The 26,538-nt window shown below is 40.4% G+C and overlaps 3 protein-coding genes and 3 non-coding genes across 7 annotated transcripts; all 6 read right to left on the reverse strand.

Annotated features, from left to right (window-relative positions):
* Positions 1-47: 47 nt before the first annotated feature.
* rps5 (ribosomal protein S5) lies at positions 48-3,827 on the reverse strand. Its single transcript, XM_061760903.1, has 6 exons — positions 3,681-3,827; positions 2,580-2,683; positions 2,125-2,334; positions 663-791; positions 234-332; positions 48-160 (listed from the first exon to the last, which is right to left on the reverse strand). Coding segments are annotated over exons 1-6 (612 nt in total). The 5' UTR covers positions 3,682-3,827; the 3' UTR covers positions 48-91.
* LOC133471550 (small nucleolar RNA SNORA3/SNORA45 family) lies at positions 391-523 on the reverse strand. Its single transcript, XR_009786249.1, has one exon. It is a non-coding gene; the product is annotated as a small nucleolar RNA SNORA3/SNORA45 family (small nucleolar RNA).
* On the reverse strand, positions 1,893-2,025 carry LOC133471549 (small nucleolar RNA SNORA3/SNORA45 family). Its single transcript, XR_009786248.1, has one exon. It is a non-coding gene; the product is annotated as a small nucleolar RNA SNORA3/SNORA45 family (small nucleolar RNA).
* Positions 2,408-2,541, reverse strand: LOC133471551 (small nucleolar RNA SNORA3/SNORA45 family). Its single transcript, XR_009786250.1, has one exon. It is a non-coding gene; the product is annotated as a small nucleolar RNA SNORA3/SNORA45 family (small nucleolar RNA).
* Positions 3,828-4,741: 914 nt separating the features above from the next.
* Positions 4,742-11,775, reverse strand: ppt2b (palmitoyl-protein thioesterase 2b). Its single transcript, XM_061760898.1, has 8 exons — positions 11,358-11,775; positions 9,330-9,483; positions 7,922-8,017; positions 7,715-7,822; positions 7,511-7,594; positions 7,050-7,134; positions 6,765-6,819; positions 4,742-6,606 (listed from the first exon to the last, which is right to left on the reverse strand). The coding sequence occupies exons 1-8, from the start codon at positions 11,547-11,549 to the stop codon at positions 6,463-6,465; spliced, it is 918 nt and encodes a 305-aa protein (XP_061616882.1). The 5' UTR covers positions 11,550-11,775; the 3' UTR covers positions 4,742-6,462.
* A 1,662-nt stretch (positions 11,776-13,437) lies between these two features.
* On the reverse strand, positions 13,438-26,472 carry cratb (carnitine O-acetyltransferase b). Of its 2 annotated transcripts, XM_061760439.1 has the most exons (16): positions 25,701-26,463; positions 25,451-25,545; positions 24,020-24,244; positions 22,837-22,955; positions 22,111-22,164; positions 20,587-20,752; positions 19,662-19,836; positions 19,208-19,298; positions 18,847-18,934; positions 18,659-18,759; positions 17,369-17,488; positions 15,995-16,117; positions 15,417-15,552; positions 15,236-15,298; positions 14,733-14,870; positions 13,438-13,927 (listed from the first exon to the last, which is right to left on the reverse strand). In XM_061760439.1, the coding sequence occupies exons 2-16, from the start codon at positions 25,499-25,501 to the stop codon at positions 13,724-13,726; spliced, it is 1,854 nt and encodes a 617-aa protein (XP_061616423.1). In that variant the 5' UTR covers positions 25,502-25,545; positions 25,701-26,463; the 3' UTR covers positions 13,438-13,723. The 2 variants fall into 2 exon arrangements, with proteins under 2 accessions (XP_061616423.1, XP_061616424.1); XM_061760440.1 differs by lacking the exon at positions 13,438-13,927 and having other exon boundaries at positions 15,417-15,572; positions 25,701-26,472.
* Positions 26,473-26,538: the final 66 nt, after the last annotated feature.

Below are 26,538 nucleotides of genomic sequence, written 5' to 3' on the forward strand. Positions count from 1 at the left end.
CTGTGTCACTTCTAAACATCACAAATTAAGAGTGAAACCACAGAACAGAAAGTGATGTCAAATTTATTGGATTGTAGGAAAGAACATTTGCTTAACGGTTGGACTTAGCAACTCTCTCCAACTCATCTTTCTTCTTGATGGCGTACGAGTTAGATGAACCCTGAAAGAGAAGATCCAAGTCTAGTAAATGGTACAAGATTTAGGGAAACTGCATTTCCACTACATGAACACACCTTTGCGGCATTGATGAGCTCATCAGCCAGGCACTCTGCAATGGTCTTGATGTTCCTGAAAGCAGCTTCTCTTGCGCCTGTGCACAGCAGCCAAATAGCCTGCAACATAACGCCAGCAATTATTACAGAGGGATCCAGGTGGACAAACATGGCGATGTGATGTGTCTGAGTTGGTGATTGGCCGGGCCACACCAGACTACAGCCAATGAATAAGCGCAGACATTTTACTCTACGAGGACTCTAGCACACCAGGACAACAAACAGTGTTAAGGCGTGACTCTAGTCTCGCTTTGTACGAGAAATGGTGATCTCGGGGGTTATGTTAAATAGGCTACATTTGGCATTAACCAAGGATGACATCTCCCTTCAATGCAGCAGCACGTCCAATGTTTAGCACAAGGCTTTAATCGAGTTGGGCGGTCGCGTTACCTGGTTGACTCTACGCAGGGGGGACACATCTACAGCCTGCCTCCTGACGGTACCAGCACGGCCAATACGGGTGGAGTCCTCACGGGGTCCACTGTTGATGATGGCGTTCACTAACACTTGGAGGGGATTCTACAACAAAATACAATAGCATCTCATTGTTGGAAACCTTCCAATCGTGCAAATGAAAATAGAAATCAGAAAATACCACTATGACATCCTTCAATTGTGATTTACAGAAGTGATTCTCAAAGTGTGGTATGCGAGCTCTCTTGTGGTACGGTAAAAAAGCACTGAATCCATATAAAATTTCCATTTAAAACTGAGTATAATCTGACAAAGTTTGTTGCCATGAATACTGCATGTTTAAACTTTTATATCTCGCACAGTACATTATGTACAGTTGTATTCAACTTTAAAAAATAAAAAATTCAGTTTACAGCTCAATTGTGTTTCACTATTTTTTTTACATTTAAGTACAACTTTTCCCCCCCACATATTTAGGTGCAGTTTTAAAATATTACAGCTCCTTGCAATGTTTTTTAGGTAAAAAAATAATCTGCATTGTTTTTGATCAACTCATAGGCGTACTTACTACTGCGCTACTGTAGTTAAATGTTGGTCACTGTTTTGGTACTTGGAGAGCTAAATATTTTTGGGAGGTGGCACTTGGTGTAAAAAAATTTGAGAATCACTGATTTAGTGTTACCGAGCTCTGCCGTGAATAGTGATAATGCACAATTGATGCCCACTCCTGCTAAAAAGGTTTATAATTGCCTATAGAGACCACAAAATGGCAGCAAAACTGGAAATTGGTCTAAATGAAACTCCTTAACGCCAACATAGTTCCTTGGGACCAATATGACACCAAAACAGTCCAAATGAAGTGCTTCAGTTCACTTCAACATAGTTCCTTGGCACCAAGACGCCACCGAAGTAATATTTTCATTGCTTTGGTCTGAGCACAAAAACAGCAAAAAGGTGAATTTTTCAGCAAATAGAGGATCTTCTGCTTGTCCCTTTAGGGGTCGCCACAGCGAGTCATCCTTTTCCATGTAAGCCATGTGTTAATAGAGGATAAGTTCTTTAAAAATGTGCAAAAAGCTGATTTATGAATACCAAACTGAATATGCAGGGTTCACTGTATTGGGGATTGGAGTTTTTAACAAGGGAAATTTAACAATTTAGCATGCCATCATAGATTTATCAGCACGGTCGGTGCCATTCAACAGGTCATGTGTCTAAGCTGGTGATTGGTTGCGTCACAGGAGACCACAGCCAATGAATATGCAGAGACGTTTGGTCTGCGAGCGCTCTAGCACACCAGGGCAACAGAGCAATGTCAAGGCGTGACTCTAGCCTCGCTTTTTGTCCACAATACAGAAAATTCATTAAGAAAAAAAAAAAAGAACAAAAAAACCATTTGATTTGTCAAACTGGAAGCCATGTGTTAATGTCACCATACCTCTCCAGTCAGCAGGTGGATGATCTCGAAAGCGTGCTTGACGATGCGCACGGTCATCAGCTTCTTGCCGTTGTTGCGGCCGTGCATCATCATGGAGTTGGTCAGACGCTCCACGATGGGGCACTGGGCCTTGCGGAAACGCTTGGCGGCATAACGTCCGCCAGAGTGCGGCAGGTACTTGGCGTACTTCTCCTTCACGGCAATGTAGTCCTGCGACGCAAAACAGCAATTGAATTTAAGCACGGAAAAGTTCTCTGCACTGTTGAGGTGCCTTTTAAACAGGTCATGTGTCTAAGCTGGTGATTGGCTGAGCCACTGGAGACGAAAGCCAATGAATATGCAGAGACGTTTCCTCTGCGAGCGCTCTAGCACACCAGGACAATGGGGTAAATGTCAAGGCGTGACTCTAGCCTCGCCTGATTCCCCAAAACCCTCCCACGAGGGATTGTGCTCACCTGCAGGGAGATGTCATTGATCTGGACATCGTCAGTGCTCCACTTGCCAAACAGCTTGATCTCAGGGGTCTCAGCAACTGCTGGCGCAGTCTCCCAATCAGTCACTGTGCAAAATTAAATGGATTATACATTGTTCATTCCATTGCTATATCACTCATAGCTCGTTCTACTGGTTTTTACTGTATACGCGAGTCAAAATTTAGAGTTGTGCGCCTTCAGTGCAAATCAGCTAAAAGAATAGTAGCTGTTCCCCGTCGCTACCAGTCCTCCATGTTAACATGGATATGTGAATTCAACAGCCAACAATGGCAGTGAATGAATTAAATGTGGTTTGAGTTTGTGGAAGGGGTACAATTTATTTATTTATTTATTTTTTTAAGTATATATGTATGGTCTCAATACAAGGAATCTGGGGATCTTGCATGTTTAAATTTGACTTTATAAACAGATTAACCTAGGCAAGGTGACTGTTTTCCATATTTATATTACGAAAATTTGAGAAATATGCAACGCCATGACAAATGTGTTCCAATTTTGTTTTGGCTTTTTCGCTGCGTGATTTTAGTCGTTTATAGATGTTAAAGTGCAGTTAAGTGATACACGTAGTATCGGTGAACGCGTCACCCACAGGGCGCTGCAACTACTCCCACTTTTAAGTTTAGATTAATAACTAAGTGTGTTTCCCAAGCAGGGCCTTCGTCGAAGCGCGTCTCCCATCTGGTTAGCCACCGCAAGCTACTACGTCAGCTAACAAGCCACGTTAACATCAACTCAACACGTACGACACTGCAAAGTTAGGAGCGAGACTTGCCAACTATCCATTCGTAGCAATAGAAGCGGATAAGAGCAGAGAACGTAAAGTTAGGCGTAGTTAGCCCCTCGTTAGCCAGCTTCCACATGGGCTAAAATGTAGCCGCATGCTAGCGCTTAGCATTGTTATGCAGGACGAAAAAGGTTTTGGGGTAAAATAAGACATTCCAAACATTTGTTACTTTAGTCTCGCTTTTCGAGAGCAACGTGGGGGCAATGTTATATCGAATGATGCCCCAACACTTGTTTCTTGAGTTGTAAAATGCAACTAAAAGTGTATATTTCACTCACTGGTGTCTGACGGTCTGAAGCACACTTCTCAGAGGAGGAAAAGGGCCTTCATGCGGCGCTGCGAGCACATAGCCGGAAGAGTTGGCACGCGCTTCCGGTTCTTGAGGCCTATGGGAATTGTAGTTTTCACACTTTGGCGCGGAACGCCCATCCATCTATTTTCTGAACCACTTCTCCTCTATGGTCGCAGGTGTGCTGGCCCCTATCTCGGTTGTGTTTGGGGGAGAGGCGGGGGGCACCCTGAACTGGTCGCCAGCAAATGTATGTACTGGACTTAAAAGTTAAATACCACTGAACTGTGATTTATAAAAAAAATGTAATATACTTCAAAAGCAAAAAAAAAACTATTGTACATGGAAAGTAAAAAAAAAAAAAAAAAAAGTACTAAGAGTTACACCCCAAAAAATAAACAGGCTATATGAATAGCTACAAGCCTCATTCGTACGAAGGTACTTGCCATTTATTTCCTTTTTTCTTTTCTTCAGTCCTTCATGTTATGGTAACGGGCAAAGGTTGAATCGAGGCAACTGGACTCTTGTTTGTTGAATTTGTTGTTTTCTTGTTCTCTGATGTTGAAAAATGAATTCAAAAAATGTCATTTAACTGAAAAATAATTAATTTAAAAATGACTTTTTTTGAATTAAGCTACTAGCCCCGAGAACATCGGCCTTCCTGCAAATTGGTCTCACCCCCCTCAATGACTTCATCTGCAACTTCGTCCTCCTCCACATGTTGCTTTGCGGTCCAGGACCTTGTTACACATCGTACGAAGTGCAGGAGGTTGGTACACATCTGTGGTCTTTTTTCTTTAATACTGCATCCGTCGGTTTCCTTAATTCATCTCAATTTTTGTCTTCCTATTTCATATCCCTGACAATGATATGACCTACTGAACAGTGCCATCTACTTTATCAATCCATCCATCCTTCTATCACTAGGACCATTTAATCATCTTTTGTTAACCCGGACTACTATTTATTTTCTTGCCATCGCTTATTAAATTATTAAATACTGTATTGTGCATCTGTAGCCACATTATTTTCTAAATAGTATCACTCAAATCACGTTTATAACCTTTTATTGAGGAAAGACACAACACCTCAAACGGATTACACACTATAAATTTGAGGAGACTGTCAAAATAGCTGTATCTGTTTATATTTTTAAAAAGTACAAGTTCACACACCTTACAGACGCAGACAATGAACATGAAAGATGACATTCCTTAAAAGCATGATATTAAGTTAGGTCAAATAGTTTGTACAAGCATACAGTACATGATACAACGAATGCAAAACATTCCAACAATATGACATTCAATCAAAAGCTTCAGGCAGATTGTCTCATCTTCCCTTATTGAATTAAACTTTTCCCATTCATGTTTTAATTCATCATACAGTTGATAGTTCCTTTCAGGAACTTTTACAGAAGTCCCTTTAGATCCACCCATATTCAAAGTTCCTATGCTAATCACATTATCTTTATTTGAAATACTACAGTACCATTATTATGAGAATCAAATCCCTTGCAAGATGGGCACACGGTCAAAGGTTGCTCAAATGACTCACGTCTATAGGCAAAGGTAAAGGTAAAAAGTGACAAGTTAACAGTAATAAATGAACAGACAAGTATGCATGAACATAATAGTGCAGTTTTTGACCATACATTATGCTAATGTCTCTAGCCATCCATTCTTTTAGCAGTTTATCTTAGCACTTTCGGTATGGGACAGGAAACACTGAGGCATGAGGGGGAAATTTAAGGCGTCATCTACTAAAACTGTTCCTACTCAGAATATAGCTCTCACAAGGCTAAAATAGCATAATTGCCCAAGTCATTTTGAACTTACTGTCAAAACATCAATAAAAACACAACAATTATGCTGCAAGGCTAACACTATTATGTTTTAAAGTACATAAAAAGGACTGCATTAAATAGGATTAAGGCGGTGACACAAGACGACAGAATGTTTCTCAGGCACTGTTGTCGTGTCGCTTTGAGGTACAAGTGCGGAACCAAAAACTGCTAAACGCACATAGAAATGATGCCTGTCTGATGAATGAGTGGATTCGACACTTCTTTCTGGAGTTGTTGCTCATAAATTTGGTTTCTCGATAATAGCTTCAAGGCTGGTAAAATGGAAGCATTTGCAGTTTTACAGTCGTTGACAGTTTGTGCCTTGAGTGTCTTTCTTGCAATGAACAAAAACAAATAAATAATGATAATTTTAGAAAATAACTATACTGTAATTACTTGAAAATAATTCCAAATGGCTATGTGGTGGTTGCGCCAGAAGTAGAATTACAGGATAAAAAAAACTTACTGTATGCAAGAATGAGAGAATACGGCCCTAGCAGAACAACTGTCTTACTCCTAAGGTTTATTCCACTATTGCCTTACACTACTGTATGACATTTCTGCATAATTGTAGGGCAACATTGGCACTTTGGGAAAAACACTAGTAAGACACAGTAGTTCTACTAGTGCACCCTAGTCATTCTACTAATGTACTGAATTGTCTTACTATTAAGGACAAAGAGTGTACAAGTACACACTCCTTAAGCTGGATATCAAGGCTATCGAATAAATGCTGAAACGGCTTTCCATAGCCATACTGACTGTACTGTTTTTCATTTGAATTTTTGATATTTATGGCCCAGAAGTTTTTTTTTTTTTCTTCAAACAAATATTGCTGCCGTAACAGAACTCTGTTGTAAACTGAGTCCCCCCTCGTAATGCAGTTAGAAGCTAATTTCATAAAAAATGTTGAGTTTGTTCGGTTCTAAACCAGCCACCTCTCCATGCAAGTGTGAAATACAGTCTCATTGGAGTGCCACCAGACATGCTGGACGTCAGGAACAGAACACAAGATCAGATCGCCACGAGCCGCCAGCGTCTTCAGACCGAAGACGTCCCTTAAGTAGACCTGGATCAAGATGATATAATGTTATATTGGTCACCCATGACTTGCATTTACCTTAACCAATATACAACATAATGGGCTCCTCCAATCACATCATTGGAATGTTCATGAAGGAAACGGGTCATACAGTAGATGTGTGTCCAAAGTGTGTTTTTACTCACGCCTTGTTGCTGCATCTCAACAACGGTCTCGTTGGCGTCAAAGAATCCAAACTGACTAAAAAATTTTTTTTGAAAAAGTACAAGCGGAACACTGAATGTGTGTGTGTGAGCATCACAAGTGTCAACTCTTCATCCACATGCAAATAGAAAAAAACACCCATAGCAATATGTGTCAGCCAAAAAAGAGGAAACATACTAATGGTATCACTCTTTGACATTAAAAGCAGAAGTAATATGGAGTAAATAGTACAGTACAAACATTGTTTCTTCAAAAGAAGAACTCACCTCGACTGCCAGGGAGTGATGACTCCATCGTCTGGTCCTCCGATAAGCACCAGCTTGTTGATTCTCAAGAAATTCTTTTTCCATTCTGAGACAGAAAACAATCATCCTCATCATCAGGCTTATGCAACAATTGCTAAAATAACAATACATAAATCCTAAGTAAAGCCTGTCATCTGATCCTATGATTGGTTGCGCCTTATGATACAACTCCACAAACGAAGGGAGACACGGGACTGTGACGAGCTAGAACTAACTTGACATGCTGTGTGTTCTCTGTATGGTTCACAAGTGGAGTATTCTCATTGGAAAATCTTTTGTAAACATATTGTTGTTAATGACTTTGTTTTGTAGTTGTGGTGTACTGATCAACGTGTGACACGTGGTCAAAATCACTTGCAGACAATCTGATGTCCATGTGCAGTGAATCTAAGGGTGGGCTCAAGCAGAAGGAATTTGCTAACCTGTTGAATTTGGATTGGGTCTGTCGCTGTTGAGCAGTGCCAGATAATCACTGCTGTTGGCGTACATGTCCCTGTGGTGGGGGTCTGAAGAAGGAGGAAGCGGAGAGACAAACTTGTTGATCTTGTTACGGTTGAGCATGCAACAATTCAAAAGGGCAAAACATATATATGAATATATATACAAAGTTATTGTTTGAGTCGCACCGTTCCAATAGTTACAGATAGATATTCTCTGGCCCATGGCTGTATAACAGAGATGGTACAGGTTGGACTTAACAAAGTGAGGAAACAGGTACTTCAAGTAGTCGGTGTCTGAAAAAAAAAAAAGGGCACAAGGTCGTACTTGATTGATGAGTTGGAGCAGATACTAGTCACTGATTGTGTGTGTCGAGCTTTCCAGAAGGAGCTCACCGCCATATTGCCCGGCCTGAGGCGAGGACAGCGAGATGAAGGAATGCACGTTATGATCTGGCAAAGTGGACAAGATTCCCCTGCAAACCAGTCCACCTGAAACATCAACAATATCGGTCCCTCAAGCGTTGACATTCACTGTATTGCCAAAAGTATTCGCTCACCTGCCTTGACTCAGATAGGAATTTAAGTCACATCCCTTTCTTAATCAATTGGGGTTAATATGATGTCGGTCCACGATTTACCACTATAACTGCTTCAATTCTTCTGAACAGGTTTTCTACAAGCTTTAGGAGTGTGCTTATGGGAATTTATGACCATTTTTCCATTTAAAAAAAAAAATTACAATGTGTTTTTAACAAGAAAAAACGCACTTATTTACTTTATAAAAACATAGTGATACCATGATTAATTCATTGTTATTGTGCAGCTCTTTCTGGTGTGCAACCCTTGGCCACCTGGGGGTAGTATAATACAGACAAGACAGATATACACGGAGACGGTCACAACTCCTCCAAAAGCTGCAGTAATATTTTATCATTTTTCTCGCAAAGGATAAATAATATAAGCCTGTGACTATTTTAATGTCTGTCTACACATGTCACTCCACTGTTTGTGGACAAACATCCGCTGCTTAAAGGGTTGATGTTATTTGTTCGCATGTCTATGGTGTTTTGCATTGTTGGTTAGGATTAGAATAAAGAGACTTTCCTAAGGCAGATATGTGGTCATTTTAGATACAATACGTGGTATTCTTTTTGTCATATGTTTTGTTTGACGGTAAACCTCAACTGGAAGTGGCATGACACAGCTTGAACCCTATTTTTTGAAGAATTGTTCACCATCTGCCAAACTGCTAATAGTTGTGAAGTGAGTTGCGTTCACTGCCACCATACAGCGCTCGCATCTCAAATTTTTGCTTGCCAGTCAAACCCCCAAAAAATCTCCCCAACGATGGCTCGTATCTCCAAAAAAAAAAAAAAAAAAAAAAGGGCACCATTGTACCTCGTCGAGTGTTGTGGCTGAGTGCGTTGGATGTTTTACATTTATCGCGGTGGATGACACAAAAAAGAAATACATGCTGCTTTTACTCATTGCATTATCAGCATACAGTCCAAAAAAAAAAAAAAGAATAACCTGATAAATTTCACATTTTGAAAATGTCAATACAGATTCAAATAAAGACTGCTCAATGGGAATTTCCAGCCTATGGTTAAACAGAAACAAATGCTTCCTTTTCCTATCAGCTACCATTGTGTAAATGAACACACAGTTAAAAAAGAACAGTGTCATTCAAAGGTCAGCATTTGCAATAATAACTACAGAACATGTCAAGACTGCTTTTGTGATCAAAAACCAACTGCATGTGTGTGACTTGCACACGTGCACACACTGTACACACACACACCTTGAGAGTAGCAGATAAAATGGACTCCCTCCGCTGAATTTTGCATGATAGGATAAATGGCCGCCTTGAAACCATCCACCTGGTTCCACATGGGCCGCAGGCTGGAACTTCGGTCGAACAAGTCAATTACGGTCACATTTGTTCCAGGATGAGACTGGAATAAAAAGGGAAAGTAAAAGTGTTATAAAAAAAAAGACATATGAAAGGTTGTACACCCAGGTTGTAAGCAAAGCCTCTGCTTAAAGGTCTGTCTTATCGGAATCGGAATAATTTATTGATCCCCTTCAGGAAATTCGGAGTGTTGACTTGTGCAATTTGGAATTTGTTTTCGAAGAAAATGTCACCCAAAACTTCAAGTTGTCATCAAGCAATGCTTAAGTATTATTTTTCTACGCCTGCAAAAGTGATCATTGAAACAAAGTTTGTTTTGCTGTAAACAGGATGACACAAAACGTTGGATAAGAATTGCAACATTTTTGATGCCAATACCAATATAGAAAAAAGTGACGATCCAAGACATCAAGTTATAGGGATTTTTTTCTTAATTTCTCAGCAAATAAATGACTAATTTCAGGATTGTTTGGCCTTGGTAGAAGGTTGCACTAGTCTGCGGAACGCCATTGTAGTACAGTGTACTATAATTTATATTAATTTTTAAGCAAATATGTTACTAATTTCAGGATTGTTTGGCCTTGGTGGAATGCTGCACTAGTCTGCCGAATGCCATTGTAGTAGTGTACTGTAATTTATCTTAATTTCTAAGCAAATAAGTGACTCATTTCAGCATTGTTTGGCCTTGGTGGAAACACGCACGTGTCGACTGAATGCCATTGCGGTACATTGTACTATAATTTAGTATCAACGATTTGTAATCATCAACTTGTCTGCACGGGATTTTTTGAGCATATAAGCCTCCACAGACTGGATCAGTACACCAGAACTACAAAACAATGACAGCAAGAATAACACGGTGCCCTTTTGAATACAGCATCTAACATTGTAGCATACCATCTGTTCCCAAATTTAACCTGACTGCAATTTCTTTATGGCTTGCTTATTGAGTTAAATGTTGGCCGACACACATTTCTATGGAACGTTTAAACCGCGTTTCTCTTCTCTGTTTATGACTAAGACAGACTTTCACTTCTATTATCTACTTTCAACTTGTCGGCGTGACAAGGAGAACTTCATCTCCAAATTACCTTATCAACCTTTTCTGGGTCAATATCACCTTCAAAGCAACTCCCTTTGCAATAGATTCCTGAAAAATGTAATTGACGTCCCACCACTGACAACCACATTTTTGGAATGAGGCCGGGGTACCCGGAGAAAACCCGTGCAACTCCCTAACCACTACTTCAGCGTGTTGCCCCAAAACAGCTTTTATCAAACCTAAAAAAGATGGAAGTGCAAGATAAAAAAATATATAATAGTTCTAGTACGGGGGTCACCAACATGGGGCCCGCTGGACCAGGGTAGCCCGAAACGACCACATGAGTAGTCGGAAGGCCTGTTCTAAAAAAATACCTCACCAGTGATGGGACATTGCGATTTCCTTGGAATGTTCTAACAGTGATTATTTGAAAATGTAAACACTTGCAGAGCTTTATAGAAATAAAGTGTTGCATATTTATATCTGTTTTCCTACCTTGTTAAATCATTGTTGACAATTATTGCGAGAAATCATTGTCTTCACAATTATGAATGACATAAATAAAGGTAATTTGAGCAAATATGTGATTTCAGAAGTTTGTATCAGACTGGTAGCCGTTTGCATTAATTAATTAGTAACGAACTCTCCTTTTCAAAAAAGTTGGTGATATTTAAATTACGTTGCAAAGAACTGGGTCCATCAAACAACCAAATAAATGAATACGTTCAAAAAATAGATAAAGAGTGCATTAGATTCTCACGTGAACTAAAGTTAGAGCAACTCGTTGAATAACAGATGAGATATGAGGCTCGCCCATGTTTACTAAGAAGTGGTATGACATAGCCTACTGCAGATTGTGATTGATGAGCACTCACCTCGTTGATGAAGCGCTGGAGGTTCTTAAAATCTCCCGAGCTGTCGAACAAGCCGTGCACGATGATCACCGGCTTGTAGGCGACGACCGCGGCAGCCCACAGACACGCACCGAGCAGCGGCCACAGGAGGCTGGCTGCCCCGCTGCTCCTCTCCGCTCTCCGGCTCATCGAGTCAGTCGCAAAGCTAATCATCGTGCTCGACTGAAACACGGAGGTAAATCATTTAAAAGTAAAAGTTAAAATTCGCTCCATTCCCCGCCCCCTCATCTCTGACAAATTCGACGGGACTTCCACATAGTTGGTTTTCCACCGACATATCCAAAAATAAATCAAATCCCTTTGATGGTTGGAGAAAACACCGACTGGTCACTGCAGTCGCGCGAGGGTGAAGTAACTGTTTTATTTTTTTCTGTTTTTGTGTGTGTTCCGGTCTCATTTCAAACGTCACGCTACGGAGTATTCGTCACTTCCGGCGGATACGTTTTCTGCGGAATAATGCCAAAATGTGAAACGCTTCAGTGTTACTATGGTTACCCGTCTCACCTAGGGAGTGTGAAGTTATTTCCATGTTTTGTTTCTAAATACATTAAATGTGTTTGAAGTTAAAGTCCTAGGCAAACCATTTTCGTCCCCCCTAAATTAAATATGCCTGCCCTAAATATATTTGTGGAGATGTTTTGGTGCACTTTTCCTTGCAGAATTGTTTTTAATTCAGCAACACTGGAGGGTTTTTGAGCATGAACAGCCTTTTCAAGGTGCCACGGCATTTCAATCAGATTCAAGTCCGGACTTTGACGAGGCCACTCCAAAACCTTTATTTTATTTTATTTATTATTATTTTTCAACCCATTCAGAAGTTGTCTTGCTGGTGTGTTTTGGATCATTATCCTGCTGCAGAACGCAAATACGCTTCAGCTTGAGGTCAAAAACTCATGGCCGAATTCTCCCTCAGGATTTTCTGTTAAAAAGCATAATTCATGGTTCCATCAATCACAGCAAGTTGTCCAGGTCCTGAAGGAGTAAGCAGCCCAGACCGTCACGCTATCACCGCCATGTTTGAGTGTTGGTATGATGTTTTTTTTTTTTTTTTTTTTTTAAATTAAATTAAATGCTGTGTAGGCAGCACGGCGGACGACTGGTTGGCACATCGCCGTCACAGTTCTGAGGACTTGGGTTCAAATCCCGGCCTCGCCTGTGTGGAGTTTGCATGTTCTCACCGTGCCTGCGTGGGTTTCCTCCCACATCCCAAAAACATGCATGGTAGGTTGATTGAAGACTCTAAATTGCCCGTAGGTGTGAATGTGTGCGTGAATGGTTGTTTGTTTATATGTGCCCTGCGATTGGCTGGCGACCAGTTCAGAGGGCACCCCACCTCTCGCCCGAAGACGTCTGGGATAGGCTCCAGCACACCCGTGACCCTTGTGAGGATAAAGCGGTACAGAAAATGGATGGGTGAAAAGTGATGGATTTGGAATTGTGAGGATTCCGCCTGACACCTGCGATACTGGTCACGGAACGATTTCAATTCACGAGTCTAACTTCCACTGTTTGTTATTTCAGCAGTGTGACGTAAACAGTAGCAGCTCTCACTTTGTGAAAGGTTGGTGGGCCCTAAATTAAAGTGTGAAATATGTGACCTGAAACTTTTTTATTCTGTATGTTCTAAATAATGGGGATTACTGTATATTTTCTGTGCAACCCACACAGAATATAATTAATACATTTGTAAAAACATTGAGAGAGAAAAAGTAAAACGAAAAAATTCATAGAATATGTATATAGGTTTAGCTTTGTAGGTGGAATTCTTTCCCATTCTTGCTTGATGTACAGCTTCAGCTGTTCAACGGTCCTGGGTCTCCGTTTTCGTATTTTATGCTTCATGATGCGCCACACATTTTCAACGGGAGACAGGTTAATGGCAGGCAGGCCAGTCTAGTACCCGCACTCTTTTACTACGAAGCCATGCTGTTGTAACACGTGCAAAATGTGGTTTGGGATTGCCTTGCTGAAATAAGCAGGGGTGTCCACGAAAAAGACGTTGCTTGGATGGCAGCATCTGTTTCTCCAAAACCTCTCCAAATAGGGCCACATCAGTTTTATTCAAGCAACAGCACCATTTGTTACTATCAATATTTTTTCCCACATTTTGGTCCGTCACAAACACACCAACTACCACATATACACGCGTTTTGCCTGTGATTAATGCTGAAGTGTTAATGTGATTTATTTTCCACACAAACAGCGTGAAAAGTGGGCAGCTGTGAATGTACAATGCTAAAAAATCTACAAGAAATAACCCTTCATAAACATTTTTGTAAATTTGCTTAAGAATACATAGGAGTGAAAGTCTTAAGTCTGCCGCAGCTCTACACAGTAGGCTCCAGTAGCTCGTACAGTTGGCACAAGGTTTCCCTCACGGCGACACCCAGTGTTTCTGCATTTGTCTCCTCACAGCAGTTGAAGGCCGTTATAGAAAAGTGGACGTGGTCAGACTGCGGGTTGTAACATATGGCGTAACCGTCAGGAACCAGGGGACCAAAACACATCACACTGTCTGTGTTCGCAGGCACCTAAAATAAAAAGATAGAACTGAACATTCAAAAAGGAGGAACTACATTTAATTTCTATAAAGGAATATGTATATGAAGTGGGGAAGAAAAAAAAACGCTTGGCAAATGAAGGAAAAGACTAAATGGACAGGAGACAGTGAGATTATAACAAAGACCATGAAGGCCTTATGTGGACCTACAACCACAACTAGAAAGATGCGCTACTCAAAACGTGAGGCAGACATGCTAACCACTATATACTGTGCTGCCCATACTTTAGTTTATGAAGAGATACAAATATTTCATGCAAATTTTAGGGTTTGTTTTGAGCTGATTGTAAATAGAGAATAAAAGAAATCACATTAATATCCAATATTAAATTGTATTTAGATTCCTTGACATAAAACATTTGGTTTCTTTATTAATGTGTTTTGCGTCCTGTGTACTTAATTTTCTATTTGTCTAGTCTGACTAGCAAGCCAAGATATTGACTTGGTAAGGTAGCAGCATAAGCAGAAGAAAGCTGCATTATAAAATGGAGGCAGGAGCACCACAAAACTATATATATTATTAAAAAAATAATAATAATAAATAAATCAAAACAACAACAAAAAACTGTACAACATAACACCACATTTGAAGGAGCAAAGTAAGCCACGTCCAAATGTGACTACAATAAAAAAAAATGTAAAAAGGGACATCTCGCTGATGGAAAATCCCATCATATTGTGGAAAAATTTAAATATGTCACGTTCAGAAGAATAACATGATTCAGATCAGGACAAAGTGCCAACAAACTTCCACTTCCACAAACACATGAACACACCTGCCCAGTTCGAAGCTTCCAATGAGTCGCTAGGCCAAAGGCAGTATCCATAAAGATTTTGGGAACGCTCAGTCCGTCTTCGATGGCCTGCAGCTTGAGCCCCAGCAGGTGTCGGTCTATGCCATGTCCTTTAAGCACCTGCACAGAGCGCAAGTATGGGAATGCAGCTTGACACGTTCCACACGTGGTAGCTTGACTTACGAGTGTGACCAAGCTTGTAACTCAATTTACTCCTGTATTGAAACAATGTTGCCTCTATTGAAATTCCATTCATCGTAAAAATTTTATTGTTTTTTTGTTTTGTTCATAAGCATTTCAGTACCTTAATTGCTCAGATTTTGCCACTTGAGTGGCAGCATATCCGAAGCTTGCTCGCAACGCAGATTTTGGCTCGCGACGCAAAGCAAAAAAATTGACACGAAAACACGTGAGTTGGGGGACTCGCAAGTCACGGTTGCCACTGTATTAGAATAATTGTTGTCTTTTTTAAATAGCTCGGTTACCTGGTCGGTCAGAGCCGAGTAGGCATCAACAGCTTCTGTGAATAGTTGGAGCTCGGCTTCACGCTGCACCACGAGACAAAATTTTAAAAACAAAAACAAAACAAAACAAAAAAATCCTATTATTAAACAGTATTTAGCCAACAGGGAAAGCATTTGAAATAAAACGTGCATGTTGGCTCACCGACACGGACGGATCGAGGAAGGCAAGGATGAATTTGAGTGTCTGGCTTGAAGGCGAGCGGATGTATTCGGTTCTTCCTTTACGAAACATCCTTTGAGAAGCGATGTCGCAGGTGGCACAAACGTCACCGTGAACTCTACCAACACAAACAGACATCTACAAATACAAAAGTGCTCATCTATTTTATTCTTCAGTCTTTGTTTGCCAATGATCAAACACACACACACACACACACACACACACACACACCAGATATAGTATCATGTCATCAAAAACAACTGGAGAATGGCCGGTGGGATACAATGTGGCCGTCTATGACCATGCATTTCGAGATTCAAAATAGTTTAGAATGTGTTAAAAACGAAACAAAAAAAAGTTCATCTTGAAGTTGATGAAGTTACGAAAAAAATCATTTCCAATCTAGAAGTAGCAATAAAATGTCAACCCATGGCATGTGAAAACGCATGGAACGAATATTTTGATCCAGTAACAAATAATTTCACGTTGCATTTCGCCGTATGCACGATTCAGATAATCGCACCTTGTTGCATATATGATCCAGTGTCTTGATTCTTTACCTGTAATAGGCCAGCTGCAGGGCCACCTGGATGAAGGAGTTCGGACTCAGTTTGTGCTGCTTAGGAAGGTCTTTGCCAAATTTCTTAAAGTTGAATACATTCACATCCAGGTCATTGATCAGTCTGAAACAACATTTTTTTTTATAAATTATTCGAAATTAGCAGTAAGTTTTCCTTGCAGAGTTATTTAACTTTAATGTCACATACAGAATTACTTGGTATGGAGATGAGAAACTGTAACATTGTAATTAACTATCGGTGCAAGTGGATTTTCCTTGTTTTTATGGTTGCTACTAAATTATGAAGCACAGGGAATCCCTTTTATCTTTCAGATTTTCAAGCAATAATTTCTTACATGGGTTTTTACAGTATCCGTGTACAGCTAAGTCCAAATTTAGAATTGGGTCCCCTCAGTGTTGTACCACATTGTGCTGCAACATGCCAGGCAGCACTGAGGTCTACTGGATGAAAATGCAGTGCAATTAAGAGACAAAGGGGCAGAGAGGGTCTCTTGCTATAAGATGCGGTAATAGTCGTTCTTACAGAGGAGAGCAAATATATGCCTTTGAGCAATACTACAATATACTGTATATTTTGGTTGAACATTTTTGTGTTTATACAATGTTGAATGCTCTATTTTTTTGTATGTGATGCCACTCCGTGTGTGTTAAAGTAGCATTAGTTCAAAGCTTTATATTTCCCGTAATATCTATGCTAATTTCCGTTGGACTGTCTATGGCATTTCGCATAATATATTAGCCTTAACTTAGCAGACTTGCGTCATAATATTGTGTGGTTGAACATTTTGTTGTTAAAATATACAACGTTTAATTGTCTTTTGGTTTATGTGTCCGTTTTACAATAAACTAGGGAATGAAAAATAAACAGCTTGAAGAAAGCTTTTTTGTAGAACTGTGCAAGCGAGTCTTTGTCTCCTCAAAGTGATGTTACTGTATCTGATGCTCTTCCATTTCTTGAGGAGGAGGAGGAGAAAAGGCACTAACCTGTACTTTAAAAAGTGTTTTGCTAAGTTTAAATATGTTCACAGCGTGTGGTAGAGGTAACTCTCTATAGCACAGATTTTCCCTAATCGGGGGTTAACTGTTCTCTAACATCATCGAACGCTGTGTTGTTTTTATGTGGTGCTAAGAGATCGAGAAAAAGAACTCGGCCAACGAGAGTCATCTTTTTGTCAAGGTTTCATTCACGGTTGGAAGAAGCTAAACATGTTTACACTCTTGTGGACATCACTTCGGCACTGTCGGGTTTAGAAGCAAAAACAAAAAGATCTGGTTGACAATGTCTTTTCTCATCAGCAGCAGCAGTCGCAGCCTGCCTGCAAAGACTTGAAATGAGCGACGTTTTGCAACTTACATATCAAGGTTCTGCTTGGCATTCTCAATGTCTCTCTTGATTTCTCTGTCTATATGGAAGTAAAGCTTCTTAGGCATCGGAAGCGGGACCAGTGGTGCTCGCCTTGGCTCGGGATTCTCACTGCAGGTAAGGGGGGGAACAAAAAAAAACAACAAACAAACAAACAAAAACAATAGCTCATACACAAAGTAAATATACATACAGGTATACACACACAGTAAATAGTAAAGTAGTATGAAGCCAACCATTTTGTTTTTGTTAACCAACCTCATATTGAACAGCGTTTCAACTGAGAATGGAGAGTACAATTTTATTTATTATTATTTTTTTTTTAAAGAAATCTTGTATACAAATGTAGTCCTGCAGATCATCCATGCAAAACAAACTACTGATAAAAATCAATAAATGATTGCACTTGCTTGCCGATTAACCAAAAATCTGCAAGACATACTGTACTGTACGTAAAATTATGAACATTAAGTACAAAGTGAGGTTCTTTCTTTCATATTTTTAGTTTTAAAAGCTCAATGATGACAATTAAATGATTTGCTTTTACATAATGTTAGTTTTAATCCTCAAAGGGGAATTAAATTTCACATTGCTGCACACTTCATGTTCAATTAGGATTTTGATTATTATACATTGCATTTATAAGTCATCATATATAGTTCCATATGTCTCAACACACTCAACTGTGACATTTCCATTTGAAGTTGTAGAAATGCAACATGGACTTCATTCATTTTGGTCAAATAATAGTAAAACCAGCCAAGAGAAAATTTAAATAGTCTCTGAGATTATTTCGACCGAGAAGAACTAGTGCAAGTGTCAATAGTGTCTTGTGTGCAAGAGTCAATAGTTTGCAGGCCAACTTTTAAGAAATGTACAAATGTAGCTGCCGCATAAATGCCTCAAACAAAGAAGTCCTTCGGTACTTGTCAAACAAAGTGAAGTGCTCCATGATACCAGTCCCGAGTCTGGAGACATTGTTACCATTACCTCTTGCATGTGCTTTATTTTGTTGTTTGTTATTATTTTGGTGTATCTGCATATATGCATCTTGTTGCTTACAGTATATTGTGAATCTGTTTGTCCACGCCTCAACCTTAAGTCTGTAAATAAAGCTGATACCACAGTCAGCATGTATTCGTCCACTCTTATGTGGCTTGGATTTCTTTACGATTTCAAGAGCTGATCATTACTTTGACAGACAGATGAGAAGGATCTTGCTGATCAGGCTTGGAAAAAAACAAACAAAAAAAAACTGTTGAGGTAATACAGCTTTGTTACCAGTAGCGCAGGATATAATCCAGTAGGGTTGCTATGGGCGGACCTTCAGCTGTGGCTTGTTCATAGAGGAGACCCCAGGAGCCGTCCTCACCTATCACAAACTGTGCAAACATGCAAAGTCAATAAACCAGCAGTGAAAGTCCTTTCAAACGCTGTCTTTGTTAACCGTGAGCAGCTTGGTCCCTCACCTGGAGAGTTTTGTCAAACCAGCGGTTGCCGCTGTTGGAGAAGGTCCCGCCTCCGTGCAGGACCTGGGCTGCTTTGCGGCTGGCGTATCTGTCAGTCAGAATGACATCCTCTTCTAAACACAATACTTCAAAAGGTATTCAAAGTGATTTACAATGTTGTTTCAAGCAGCCTTTCTCTCAATGATGATGGAATACGTTGCTATGGTAGTAAAATAAACACCTTATTCATAAACACTGATGATGCAGCATAAGCGACAGCGGGTTCAGTTTGCTCTGGGGGAAACTGGGAGTCGAGCTAGCAATTTACCACTTAACCAATGTATAAGTGTGTGTGTGTGTGTGTGTGTGTGTGTGGACATACTTTTCATCTGATATCCTCATAACTGGAGAATCCAGACATAGCGAAAAAAGTCCCTTCTCAATTGCCTGCACTGATTCCCGGTTAAGTTTATCTGAATCGGACAAGAACATACAAAGGCACAAAGGACAAAGACATAAATGTAAGTTAATAGCGAGAAAACAAAAAGGTACTGATAATGAATGTTCCAGGTGAACTAGGGAAGAAGGATAGGTCAATGTTTGGTTCCGCCTCCATGCGCCCACGTACGCATGCACACAACTTCAATTGTTGTTTCCCAAAGAATACTAGACACTTGCTCAAGATACATTGTTGTCATCCATTTGTTTTTGCAACAGTTTGTATTGTGTTTAGATAGCTGATAAAATTGGAAAAAAATAAGTAACCAAAATATGAAGTTTTTATGCAAGTCGAGTCTTTTGTGGCGTCCTCCGGGTCTGACCATCATATTTTCTACCTCTCAGCAGGCGGTTGTAGGCCTGGCCCCACGTGTGGCGATGCTCGCTGGTCAGGATCCCCATCGGCTCCTTGTCCGTCTTCCAGGACTGAGATCTGATCCTCAGCAGCTGCCCGTGAATTTGGCTCTCCGTCAGGCGGGAGCCGTCGCTGTTGTACACCTCCAGCTGGAAGAACTAGAACCAGAAGACATTAGTTAGGTTTTTTTTTTTTTTTTTTTACCTTAAATGTGATAAATGTGTTCATAGAAAGACAACAAAAGTCTAGCCTACTATTTTGAGTCTTTTCTGAAATTGTGTTTTGTCCAAGAAGCTGAACATGGGGTGACTTTCCAATAATATATTCTAAAAATAAGCAGTGCAGAGAGTAAGTGTACAGCTTCCAAAGTCCATTTTTCAACAAAAAAAACCCCCAATAATTTATAGTCATAAGAGAGCAATTTGTAGCGGTTTTGACCACTCTCTTAGTTAACCAAATCTGTATGTGAGAGTCTAGGAGTGGGAAAGGTTGGCTTCAGGAAATTGTGAAAAAGCGTCCAAGTCAGCATCAGTAGTAAAAATCGGTTAACAGCTTTTTTTAATTGAACAGTAGATGAACTTTCTTGAACGTTCATTCATTGAATAATAAGTAATTGGCTTTAAATCAAAAGGAACGTGCATAAAAGGAGGGGGAAAACATGGAAATACTTTGTTTTCTTCTCAGTCTCTGTTTCAGAGTATCACCCTCTTTGATTCCAACTACTGTACATAGAACACATGTAAAGGATTCCTGTCTGCATACTGTCATATCCATTAACAGCAAATGGCTCCAGGTTCATATTTTACCCCAACATTATACAAAAACTATGGCAGACAGCACACGTACACAATGAGCAGCAAGTGTGAGGAACATGACTGATATGGAAGAATTAGATCAACTTTGCTGACCTGATAGTTCCTGACCACAGTGATATGCGTCGGTGATCGTCGGGAGGTCCCGTGGTGAGCGACGTAGTCGTGTTTGGGCCCCGGGATGCGACACGAAGAGAAGAGCAGTGGATAGAGCGCCATGCACAGAGGCCTGCCTCGCATGTACTCCACTGGCAGCCGGCCACTAACACACACACACACACACACAGCCTTTTATCATTGAGTTATCTTGAATCTTGTATGGTTACCAGCTGGAGGTGTAAAGTTGGTCTGACACCACTGACTGGTGACGAAATGCAAAGCACCATTCCTTGAATAATATTAATTTGTTTGGGATGGCAAACATTTAATTTCAACCCCCCCCCAAAAAAAAATAATTGCGTTTTAATGTGGTCATTGCTGAGCCACAAGCCACTGGATGGAATAGGAAGGAACAATTTGCACAACTTGTTAATTGCACAATTGGGTTGGGTGCACATGCCTCTGTACATCCTCATTTCCTTAAATGTGACGAGTAATAAATAAAAATTAAAAAAACTATTTGGATACACATAGTAAGAGTAAGGCGCATCTACAGTGTTACTAGGAAAGTTAAAAGCTACAATTCTAAGAAATAAAATGAAGCAATTACTTGAGGGTATGTTTTCTCAACGTTCTTCATTATTTTGAAGGAGAGTACAACTTATTCTTTAATCATTGCATATTATACAGGCCAATGATATACCTTTAAAATGCATGCAACTTTACTGTTTTCCAGGACAAATACCTATCGTACCTGGCTGACAAATTAATTAATCAATTGAACACAATTATTGTACAATTCAATGAACAACTGAGGAAAGTGGGAGAATCACTCAACTCGAGTGTTGTATTAAGCAGAATACCCAGACGACTTTCTATGGCAGACGTATGCACTAATGTAGCTTTGCTTCCCATATCTGATGTTGTGTGCTTAGTCCACAAACTAGTTGAGGCTCTGCGCTAGTTGCAGTCAAATAGTTATAGTATACTTAGCCTAAATAATATACTTTATGATGCGATTAATCGACAACTATCAACTCCCCACCACTGATGAATTCTACAAGAAATCTAATATTATGCAGATCATCAATACATGTGTTAAAAAAAATTGGTGTTTGAAAGTGTTCACGTTTGCATTTAAAAAGGAGGAAGGGGGCAATCCAAAGCAACATCTCCAAAGATGACTTGTTTTCATAAAACAGAAACAAAACAAAAAAACAGCTCATATTCCATAGAGCTCATTAAAACCAAACCGTATTTGTTGCACTGATATGTGTGGGCAAGTATATTTAGACCCAGATTAACTTCATACAGCGAAGGAATACAAGGCCCTGCCCGCAGGCACACACAAATAGCAATGTGACAGATTACATTAGAGGATTACTGCAGTTTGAGGCTAGTTCAACAGTTGCAAATATAAATCAATATGACCACACTGATCTTTCAAAACATGATGAGGATCAAGAGGATATGCTGATTTTAATATATACTGTCCGTTGGACAGCACCAATTAGGACTTACGCGTCAAGTTTGGCCTTAAACTCAAGTACTGCAACAATCAGTTTGGATGCAAACCTGAAAGGAAACACAACCTATGGTTAGTCCACACAAAAATATGACCTTAAACAAACACCCATTTGCTGTACGCTGGCTTTTAAGGAGGAGAAAGGCATCTCTTTCATTGCCATGGCGACTTTTAATCACCTACTTTAGTAACTATAATTGTGGTGGACCAGAAAGCACACCTTTCATTATTTTGTTGTCTATACTGCTTGTACGAACGTTGCGCCACAATATAATCATCACAAAAGTGTCAAAAGCAACATAGGCGTGTCATTCAATTAGCCTATTATGAACACTCCTTGCCAGTTATTCATAAATGGAACCTTGCATGACATAAATACAACACACAGGAACGCACAAATACAGTAAATGCATTGGTTTTACCGAGGTGAATAGTCTCCTAGTAATGTAATTGAAGTGACTGATCAAGTAGATGATTCATGTGGGGGGGGGGGGGGGGGGGGGGGGGAAATTATTATTATTAGTGCTTGCTTGTGACTATGAAGTCAAAGAGCTCGCTTCTATATATTTTAGCAATATATTAAAACAACTTCCAATGATCAACATGACTTACAGAGCGACTCAACGTAATATTAGCCGACTGATTTGTTTTGAAATGCATTCCATTCGTACAGTAAGGAGATTAGCGATGTGCCGTGTGCAGTGCAGTTAGTGTTCACTCACAACAGTTGGCTCCGCCAGCCATTGTAATCTCGTCTGGGGAGAGAAATGGCTGGGTTGGAGTGCACAGGCAGCGGCAGTCGACTGTCCAAGTAGGCCCACTGCACCCACCAGTCTGTGATCTACAGGGAACGTACACAGAGACACTAATATATCCTTTGTACCATTCAAAATGGTTTAATTTGTCCCACCATGATGTGTACCTTACAAAGACGTGCGGAAGGGATATCAACATAACATTGTGCTGATGGAAATTTGCAAATGTCCCCCTTGATAGTGGGCTACATTCTGCCTGGGCTGTAAATACCAAATGTTTAATACAGCTCCTACTGGATTTAAAAAGATCAGATTTCATTAGACTGTGTATAATTCAGACATTACTGTTACTAAAGCGGGATTTTTTTAAAGGAAGACAAAGAAAAATCAAACCTTACAAGAAAGAGGAGGGCGGATATGCATGTGCGTTCTGACTGCTCTCAGTCGTGTAGCCGACATGAACATTGCACACCAAACACATTACGTCTCCACTGACAATCAATGCCAAGCCTCCTCCCCAAACCAGATGTCTTGTGTAGTACCGAAAACGACCTGTGAGAGGCAGCATGGTGCCAGAGATTGGCGGAAAATACAAAAGAAGAAGACATAGAAGGCACTAGGCTTCCTGTGAGCTCATTTCAAATGCATTTTCATTTTTACCGTGGCGAATGACGTAGGGCAACACATCCAGTTGCACCGCTATTTGTGTAAGGCAACAAACAGTAAGAGCTTCCTGTTGCTTCCTAACCGGGTAATCGTTCTGTTTCACGATACAATCACAATTCGCCATTGTGCTCCCAACCTTTGTCCAAGCAGTTTGGGAGAAAATAAATAAAAAAATAAATTACATTTTTAAAAAAATAATAAATCACTCCGAACACATCCCGCAATACAGGATAATCGTTTAGAGACATCAGACAATCAGGCCTTCGCTGATTGGAAGGTTAGATTTTTTTTTTTTTTTTTTTTGTCCCTATTATCTGTGTGTATGTACCCTGCTTTAAGCACTAGAATAAGTCATCCAACTACCCACTCGTAGTTAACACTGGCATGTGAGAGTGTTGAGGGTGTAGCATTCTCTGTGCTTCAGCAAAACATCAATCGGCGACACGTGTCATGTTTCCCAGTGAGATAAAGCCAAAACACGCACCCAGTTCTCGGTCTTTCTCGCCCTCCTCTCCAGGCCCCTCTGAAGCTCGGCGCCAAGACCGCCGCGCCTGGAAAACTCCCGCATCACCCTGCGGGTGTGGGTGAGCTCTTCAGGGGGTATCAGGGGCTCCAGGCCTCTCATGTACGCCTGCAGAGTCTGACCCAGGGGCGGCACCGGCTGCGGGGGCACGAAGGTGGACATACTCAGCTCCTGCCTGGATGTCACCTGGAGGAAATGTGAACACTTAAGTTGTTTTTTTTGCACAAGTGAGTCAACAATACAATTTACATTGTAATTGTATTTATTGATTTTGAGGGGAGAGCTTATGAGTTTGTTTTCCATTTTTCAATATTTGTTGTGTACCCCATTCGTGGGTTTATTTATTTTATGTTCTGGACTACAGATGGAAAATTTCTGCTAAATTTGGTGCAACCATCTATCTATTCATGTCTTTGATATTGATTTATGCATACACACGTTGTCCATAAACTCAAACAAACAAAGAGCTTCAAACTTAGCAACTTGAATAGAAGTTTGATTGAATGCTAATCAAACTACAAGATTGGATAAGCTGCACCAGGGGCACCACTAGACTTGATCGCCCCCAAATAGTTTTTGTTGACGGGGGGGGGGGGGGGGGGGGGGGTCCTGATCGAAATTTGCCATCCATGAAACAGGGTATTGTGTGGGCGGTAAACTTCGTTGTATATTGTGTGGCTGGGACGTTTCGTCCATGGGGCGGGGGCTATTGTTGGAGAAGTACCAACCAAATCGTTTAGAGGGGCTTAAGACTGGCTTTATGGAGGCTTTAGCGGGGCTTCAACCCCCCGAAAATAGGTCTAGAGATGCCACTGAGCAGCACATTTACATTTTGACCAGGGATGAGCAAAGTATAGCCCACTGAGCATTTACATTATCACGACACCCCAAATTTGTGGCATTTTTAGCCCCCCCCCCCAAAAAATGGGTGATTCAAATTTGTATATTCGTCATATTTATTTATTAAACAATTGGTTGATTGATTGATTTTAAATTAAAAAAAGGTATTTTATTAAATAATTGGTTAACTACTTACAATACATTTTACAGAATTCACATTTGTTAAAATTTCTCATTAAACAAATAATTTATTGTAAAATACAAATATTACCCAAATTATTTTTATTTAAATAAATGGTAAATCCATCATTATTGAATTCATTTAAAATAGTAATACTTAAGAATTATATTTGTATTAAAACTATTTTACGTACTCATTTGATTTTTACGGTTTTTTTTGTTTTTTTTTAAACCTCATTAGCTTATTAACCTAGCCCCTTTCTCACTTTTAAAAATAAAACGTGGCCCTGGATCACAAAAGTTCACCCACCCCCAATGCAAGACCAACTTTTTCAACACTGGTTTTAAACACACACATTTATAAATACTTACACGCGTCAACCATAGTCTGCACGCTCCCGGTTGGATTTTGCTGGAAATCATGTTTTTTTTTTCCCAATCAAGCCTCCAGTCGCCTTTGCATCGGTCTGTCGAACGTGTTCCGCATAGGAAGGAAAACGTAAAAACTCTTTGGCCTCCTTAAATCCCCCCCCCCCCCCCCCCCCCCCCCCCCCCCCCCCCCCCCCCCCCCCCCCCCCCCCCCCCCCCCCCCCCCCCCCCCCCCCCCCTTCGTATACTTTACCACAGTCGTTGAGGGTGCAGATGATTAAAAAGTACGCCGTGCTCCATCGAGGACATGCAACAGAGTCTTCATCGATCGAGCGGACTCCGCTTGAGAAACACAACACGACCTACCCCCTCGGCGCCGTTCTTACTTGGGATTTGGGAAGCAGGAGCACGCATGCAACGCCTCACGTACTGAAGTGAACCCCGCAGCACAAGCCTGCACACTTGTTGACGTCCAAAGTGTTTCCGTAAACGGAGCTAGGAAAACTAGATGCATTACCGCATCCCTCCATCGCACGTCGCTGTTTCACCGGAAGAAAAAGTAGCAAAACAATGACGGTGAACGTTCACGGAATGGGGAAATATCCAAATCGGTGGTAGCAAAAGTACTCGCACCCTGTACGTAAAACAAACAAACAAACAAACAAACAAAACAAAAATACTCGGATAAATGTACAAGTACTGACTCAACTCCTTTACTTAGATAAAAGTAAGAACAAAAAGCGTTCCCATTGCTTTGTGAACAGCAGTGAGAAAGTACTAAAGTACAAATACTTTGTTAATTTACTTTTAAGTATTTATTTTTGTGCCAATTTTTAGGCCTACAAGCAGTATGTAATTTAACAAGAACATTTTCTGTGCAGTTTTTTTCACATTGTGCCAAATTATCAAAAGAGTGACGGTAAAAATTCACATTAACTTTTGTACGTAAGTACATTGTAGTCATTACTGTTAAATTGTTACAGCTTAACGTTGCATTCAGATGGACGAAGGCGAATGAGAGGATATTTAACCAAGTATGGAATATTTCATGAGCTGTGGTCACATGGCACACAGGAAAGAAGCACACGTAT

The sequence above is a fragment of the Phyllopteryx taeniolatus genome, chromosome 21 (assembly GCF_024500385.1).
Source record: "Phyllopteryx taeniolatus isolate TA_2022b chromosome 21, UOR_Ptae_1.2, whole genome shotgun sequence".
Taxonomy (NCBI): domain Eukaryota; kingdom Metazoa; phylum Chordata; class Actinopteri; order Syngnathiformes; family Syngnathidae; genus Phyllopteryx; species Phyllopteryx taeniolatus.

What these genes read in the sequence shown, in the direction of transcription:
- rps5 (XM_061760903.1), bottom strand. An exon ending in TCAATGACATCTCCCTGCAG is followed by an intron (nt 2,335 to 2,579) that starts GTGAGCACAATC and finishes TTTGCGTCGCAG; the next exon opens with GACTACATTGCCGTGAAGGA. An exon ending in AGCTCATCAATGCCGCAAAG is followed by an intron (nt 161 to 233) that starts GTGTGTTCATGT and finishes CTTCTCTTTCAG; the next exon opens with GGTTCATCTAACTCGTACGC.
- ppt2b (XM_061760898.1), bottom strand. Translation starts at nt 11,549, where the DNA reads ATGATTAGCTTTGCGACTGACTCGATGAGCCGGAGAGCGGAGAGGAGC. An exon ending in TATCTGTAACTATTGGAACG is followed by an intron (nt 7,595 to 7,714) that starts GTGCGACTCAAA and finishes CTCCTTCTTCAG; the next exon opens with ACCCCCACCACAGGGACATG. An exon ending in TTGAGATGCAGCAACAAGGC is followed by an intron (nt 6,607 to 6,764) that starts GTGAGTAAAAAC and finishes ATCTTGATCCAG; the next exon opens with GTCTACTTAAGGGACGTCTT.
- cratb (XM_061760439.1), bottom strand. Translation starts at nt 25,501, where the DNA reads ATGATTTCCAGCAAAATCCAACCGGGAGCGTGCAGACTATGGTTGACG. An exon ending in GCAGACTATGGTTGACGCGT is followed by an intron (nt 24,245 to 25,450) that starts GTAAGTATTTAT and finishes CATTTCCTCCAG; the next exon opens with GTGACATCCAGGCAGGAGCT. An exon ending in GATTATATCCTGCGCTACTG is followed by an intron (nt 17,489 to 18,658) that starts GTAACAAAGCTG and finishes CCTTACCTGCAG; the next exon opens with TGAGAATCCCGAGCCAAGGC.